The sequence below is a fragment of the Gracilinanus agilis genome, chromosome 4 (genome assembly GCF_016433145.1).
Source record: "Gracilinanus agilis isolate LMUSP501 chromosome 4, AgileGrace, whole genome shotgun sequence".
NCBI classification, from domain to species: Eukaryota; Metazoa; Chordata; class Mammalia; order Didelphimorphia; family Didelphidae; genus Gracilinanus; species Gracilinanus agilis.
The window spans coordinates 369,575,015-369,582,166 of record NC_058133.1 but is presented as its reverse complement, the minus strand read 5'-3'; the positions used below and the strand labels follow the sequence as shown (position 1 = coordinate 369,582,166).

The window sequence follows — 7,152 nt, the reverse complement described above, 5'->3', positions numbered from 1 at the left end:
TAAGCAGATTTTAAATAGCTGTCAGATCTATTGATAGAGGAAGAATTCATGACCAAACAAGTGATAGAGAAGTTCATAAGAGTTAAAATGATCAATTATGATTACATGAAATTAAAAAGACTGAACACAAACAAAATCAAATGCAACTAAAATTAGAAGCTGTTCAAGAAATTGGGAGGGATTTCTAGAAGCTTGGTGGAAGTGTTGGTTGCTCATCGTTAGTGTATGGGTCAGACACAATTCTCATCCATCTGGGGCTCTTGAGCTACCCCAGAACTGTGCTAAGACTGACTGATTATGCTGGAGAACATGGGTCCCAGAAACAGAGGGCCTGCTGGAGGGTCCGGCAATCAAGGGAGAGGCACTTACCAGGATCGAGACAAACCAGCCCAGATCTGCTTCAGCAACATCTCTGCCACCAAAGCAGTTACAGATGCTATTAGAACTAGCCTTGGACTGAAAGGAATGGACAAAATGGTTCAAGATGGAAAAGGCAATGTGACCATTACCAATGACGGTGCTACAATTTTGAAACAAATGCAGGTCTTGCATCCAGCAGCCAAAATGTTGGTGGAACTCTCCAAAGCACAAGATAGTGAAGCTGGTGATGGTAGCACATCTGTTGTTATCATTGCTGGATCTCTTTTGGATTCCTGTGCCAAACTTCTTCAAAAGGGGATTCAACCAACCATCATTTCAGAATCATTCCAAAAAGCTGTGGGTCAGTGTGTTGAAGTCTTAACCAAAATGTCACAGCCAGTGGAACTGAGTGACAGAGAAACATTGCTTAATAGTGCAACCACTTCACTAAACTTAAAGGTTGTATCTCAGTACTCAAGCCTGTTTTCTCCAATGAGTGTAGATGCCATGATGAAAGTGACTGATCCAACAACTGCTACTAGTGTAGATCTTTGAGACATTAAAATATTTAAGAAACTTGGTGGGACAATTGATGACTGTGAACTTGTGGAAGGATTGGTCCTAACTCAGAAAGTAGCATAACCAGAGTTGAGAAAACTAAGATTGGTCTCATTCAGTTTTGTTTATCTGCTCCTAAAACAGATATGGATAATCAGATAGTTGTTTCTGACTATGCTCAAATGGACAGAGTACTGCAGGAAGAGAGAGCTTATATTCTCAATTTAGTGAAGCAGATTAAGAAATCTGGATGTAATGTACTCCTTATTTTGATTTTTATGACTATATATGACATTATATATGTGATTATATGTTTGAAATGGGTTTTGCTTTTTGTCTTCTCAATATGTATGCATGGAAAAGAGAGCAAAGATGAATTTAAACTGAAAATTAAATTAAATTAATAATTTAAAAAGAAGAATACTTCTAGTATTCTAGTAGAATACTTCTCATTTATTTTCAGACCTTGATGCCCTCGCTCTAGCTATCTTTCCCAATCTCCTCCCATTGGAACTGTCTGAACTGTGCTCTTAGATCCTGGGTTTTGATATCACATATCACTATACACCACTCCCCACTTTCTAGCTCCCTTCTCTTTATGTGCTGTTTCCCTCTATTAGAATGTAAACTACTTGAGGGCAAGGATTGTCTTGGTTGCTTGTATTTGTATTCCTAGTTCTTGGCTTCATCATCATCATCATCATCATCATCATCATCACGGATAAGTGATGCATAGAAAGGAGCTGAGGAAGACATTTTTTGTGGTTCCAGTAACGGAATATGTACTGCCACATTATACCACCTCTTTCATAAATTCAGATCTCCCATAATGAGACCAATCAAAACAATAAGCTCTTTTCCTATAAAATACAAAACTTAGCATATGAAAATTATATGGAAGAGAGTGACTGAGTTCTGAGATTCCTTTAAATAGAGAAAGGAGAAAATAAAACCTTTATCTCTCAGAAGTTCAACCTCATATTGGCTACATAGATAGAATAAATAATGAATATGTAACTATATAATCCATGAATAAAAGAGCAGATTTCAGAATTGATTATGCAAAAAAATAAATCAGCACTTCTTTGCAAAGGGCTCCCAAAATGAATGTTTCTTAAGGTAAATTGATAGATGGGTTGGGAAGAGAAAAGAAAACTGAATTTCATTCTTTTCTGTCGTGGGAGCAAAATGAAAAAAAATAGAGAAGTGAAACATAATAATGATTTAAGTAAATTCACGGGAGAAAATGCCATGAGAATGAGGATGAATGGAAATAAGACAATTTTTTCCTTTAAAAAGTTTTTTTTAATTCCCCTTCATCCTAAAAGACAGAACTAAGGAACTATGTTTAGACAATATAGGGAGTTAGAATGAGAGGAGTGGGAGACCTTCAAATCAACTTCCCAACTAGAGTTATTCAACAATGGATTACTTACAAGTGGCGAGAGTCTAATGAGTACTGTATATATGACCACTTTGGGAGCATGCTATGGTGGGATTCATGGTTTAAACAGAAGTTGAAGAGATGACTTCTGAGGTCCTTTTCAATTCCAAATATTACATTCAATATGATGATGTTCCTAAGCAAAGTATTATATTATGATTTAATATTCCTCTGGAAACTAAGTTGAGTTTATATTTGATCCACGAACAAATATTTGTACAGTTCTAACCATGGCACTATCTCACCCTTTCAAATGATGCAAGTGATGGTCCTTTCACTCAAGGACCTTATAACATAGTTAAGGAGGCCAAACATTCACAAATGAAATGTTACTATGTGAAAAGTGAAAGATTTTTTCACACACACATACATATATATGAACTATAAATAGCTCAATACTGCAAAATGTTGCTTCCAATAATTTAGTATATCCCTCAGCTAAATCATCTTTCTCCCTTTTTGTTTCAAATTTTTACTCTAAGAACTTAGTAAATATCTACATTTATCCTTTCCTAAGGTACAGAGCATGGAATGATAAATATTTTATTTTTCATAGAGGTAGAAACATGAAGCAACAATATATAGGGCATGATATATTAAAAGGACAGAGAAATATAGGTGAGTAAATGAAAGATTCAACTGTACTTCTCATGATGTTGTTTTTGTCACTTTCTAAATATAATCTAAGAAAGTCAGGAGACTAAGAGAATCTGGTAAGATGACCATGGCTCCAGTGATTCATTTGTAAGTAACTCAGACTCATGGAGTGATGCTTTAAAATTAACTTAGAATGTGGCTCTAAAAGATCCTAGTGACTACCTTATAAGACATGATACCAGTTCTCTCTCCATCTCAGCCAAAAACTCTCTCTCCTTCAGAATCCTGATGGCAGGGGCAGCATGGTAGCACAGTGAATAGAAAGCCATGTCATTGGTTTAGAGGAAGAAAAATCTGATACTTTTCAAATAGTAACTTCATTTGTATATATTCAGCCTCCATAACTAGGTTGTAGTGTCCTTTAGAGAAAGGACCATAACTTGCATCACTTAAAAGGGAGAGATTGACTTGGGTTCAAATCTAGCCTGTGTGACCCTGGAAACTTCCTAACATCTTAATGTCAAGGCAACTCTCTAAGTCTATAAGTTGCAGAGGAAGTACTGTTCTACATTGGTAGAGGAAGTTACTACATTGAAGATTTCCGCATCTATTGAAATCACATATCCAGATCCTATCCTTATTTTCTAATGATTTGTAAGCATCTTCAACTCTGACTGATTTTGCTTCACTTTTTCTCAGTGCCTTTAACAAAGAGTAAAATATATAATAATTATTTATTGAATTGAATTCAAGTTCTGGGGCTAATATAGAACAAGAAAAGATGTAAAAATATGAGAAGAGTATGAAAATGGATATATTGAAAGCACAAGGAGGGTATGAGAGAACCATAGTTAATTAGCTGCCCAACCTTCAACATCATTAAATATTTTTAAATTATTGAACATATGTCCCTATTTGAAGGAAACTTAGAAACCATCTAGTACAAACTTTTTATTCTACAAATAAGGAAATTGAGGCCCAGAGGTTTTAAATGACTTAACTTGTGGGAGATCAGAAAGTAAGTTGCAAGCCAAGGATTTGAACCAGTTCCCTCTAATCCAGTGCTCTTTACCTTCTCCTGAACAGATCATTGAGACAGGCATGTGAATAAAGACATGCAAGGTTCTACTGTCTGGTCTTTAGAAACTTACAAAGAAAATTATAGGCTGACATGGCCACACATGGTCAGGACATAGAAAAATCAAACATTCAGACAATACGTAAAATACTATAGCAAATAAAATAGACCACACAGTGAGGTGTTTCTACAAGGAATTCAGGGTAGGCAGAGGGAGGGAAAATTCACAACTGAAATGAAGGTAAGGAAGAAAAACTGTGGAACTAGTTGATTTCCAGATTAGAAGTTAGAAGTCATCAGCTTCCTCTAGCGAGGTTTCATGGAGGAAATGAAAATTCAAAAGTTAAATAAATGGTGGGGGGGAAACAATTCAGTGACCTGGAAGAGGGAAAAGGTATCCAAGTCTGTGGCATTGGGAAATATAAAAGGAATGGGTCCATAGAGCTTTAAGAAAATAAACCATAGTGGAGATGGGAAGGCTACCTTTTCAAATTCTTGTATACAGTTAAAGTGATTAGAGAAATTATGAGCAATTTGTACTTGATCAAGATATGTTCTGACTATGGTCTAGGATCTCATCCTCAGTTTTACATTTGTAGCAGTTATATAAGTAATCAGACTTAATGAGACTCTCAGATTTCCAAGAAATTGATGGATAAACCAAAAGGCTTTTTTTCATTTTATTGAGAAAAAGAACTTCTTAAGGAGGAATGAATAAGTAAGAGTTTAAATGCATTTATTGCCGATTACTATGTGCCAAGCACTGTGCTGTGGCACTAATAATCGAAAAACAAAAGTGAAGACAGGATTCTCTGTCCAAAGTACCGGTGAATATTTGTCTGCTAAATAGACTGAAATACTTGTATGAGATAAACAAGATACACTTCTGTATACAGGGACAAATTTTTTATAAGACAATTCCATATCACTTGTCAAAACTTTTGTTTTGACTACTACTGTGCTCTGACTATATAACACTTCCTAAAACACAGTACTGGTATTTACCACTAAACAAATTATAGAACACTTAATGAAACTTCAGAAGAGAAGATTTAAATTTGGGAGGTACAACTTTGTTAGTGTAATTAGTAGGTACACTCGATTTCTGATAAAATCACACAGACTTGTTGGATCTTACTGGAGAGCCATCTGGCAGTAGGTCACAAATGTTATAAAAATAAGCGTACCCTTTGACCAAATAATTACATTGTTTGGAAAATAATCTGAAAATATTATTTTTTGAAATAGTAACAATATCAATGAAAAAGCAGTTATGTTCAAGGATTTTCAAAGCAGTTTTGCTGATAATTAAAAAAGTAAAAGCAGCCAAAATATACAATAATAGAGGAATGATTAAATAAATGAGCCATTAAGTGTTGCTCACCAACAATAATGGATGCAGTAATGGAATTAAGAGAAATCTCAGTAACTCAAGGAAATCTAGAAAGATATTTATGAAATAAAGAAAGCAAAACAGAACAAAATATATAAAAGAAGAGAATAAATGGACAAATAATTTCTTTAGAGGGAATGTCTAAAATTGTTATGACACTTGATACTGCAAGGGTTAAATTAGGAATTTGACAAAATAAGAGAGGAGCTTTTAACAATTTTAGTTTTAATGAGAATATAGTTAAAGGAGGGAAGTATAGTAAAGAGATATATAGAGAGAAAGTGCCTAATTACCCTATAACTACCTATAATTCTCTATATCTGCCTATCACTGTCTATAGAAGAAAGTCCAGCTGATCTCCCTTCAGCTCAGCTCACCAGGCAGAATATATATGTGCGTGTGTGTGTGTGTGTATCCTATAGATATATGTGATATAGAAATAGATATAGAAATAGATATAGATACAGATACATATATAGATATAGATATAGATATAGATATAGATATAGATATAGATATAGATATAGATATAGATATAATCTACTAACCTCCAACTAACACCAACCCACACCACCATCAACCAACTCCCAATGACCAACTACCAACAACCAACTCCCAATGACCAACTACCTCCCAACCCAAAAAAGGTCAAAAAGCCGCTCTCAGCTCTCACTCTGGCTTTTTATATCCCCTTCTTACCTTCCTGTCTCTCTGGTTTCTATTTCCTTTCACTATGGGCTGGTATATCTTTATCCATCTCTATGTTAAAAGGACCTCCAGGACCCCAGTTAAATTAGAGAAAGCAATTAAGAATTACCTTTTACAATTCATAGGAAATAATAAATATTAAAAGTTACTAAGAAAGTTTAGCTGCTGGTACTGACATTGTCTATTAAGTTTTTAATAATGTATTATTAAATACATAAGATATAATATTTTTATAACTTGCCTTCACACACACACGCAACACACACAAACAGGCAATCTTTGCTTTCCAGGAGCTCACATTCTAATGGAAGAATAATATATAGAAGATATAGAATATTCTATATAGAAATATATAGAAATAATATGAAAGGTTCTAGTTTCAAGCTTCAGATGGAAAGACTCTTTAGCAATCCTTAGGGTACAATGCCAAAGCAGGTGCTATTACACCCTCTTTAATGTCATTCCCACCAATAAAATCAGGTCTGTTTGTGATGTTGAACTCTCTGAGGATTTTATTGGCAAGAACTTTCCTTTCTGGATCAATATCAGTAGCTGTAGCATCAGAATAAGAAATTCTTCACAGGAGTTTTTCCCTAGGATGACGACTATGATGCCTGCAAACTCACATCCACATACATACCATAACAACTAATAAAATATTACTTCCTCTCATTTTAATTTAAATATTGAATTCTGATGTTCCATCAGGTAAATACATGTATAACTAATCATTCTTTAAAAGTCTGGGAAAAAATCAGGGAAAACTGAAACCACAATGTTGAGTAATGTGGAGGTATTTGTGCTCAGGAGGAGGAAAAAGATATAAAATCTTAAGCCAGTTCAGGTGGCACTTGGTAATTTTGTTAGGCCTGCTTCCCAAATTAGCCTTGCTTTCTCATCCAGATGTCAATATGTGAAATGACCATGAGCCAACTGCGGGATACACAAGCTGGCTGAGGAACAGGATGACCTATCCAGTGGAAAGATGAAACCAGAGAGAGAGCTGGAGAAGGG

General features: G+C 34.9%; 1 protein-coding gene across 1 annotated transcript in view; it reads left to right on the top strand.

The window, feature by feature from the left end:
• Positions 1–297: 297 nt before the first annotated feature.
• LOC123246576 (T-complex protein 1 subunit delta-like) overlaps positions 298–7,152 on the top strand; it is a 52,366-nt gene continuing 45,511 nt past the window's right edge. Inside the window, 2 exon segments of the mRNA XM_044675419.1 lie at positions 298–997; positions 1,000–1,230. Coding sequence (XP_044531354.1) covers positions 298–997; positions 1,000–1,230 — 931 coding nt within the window.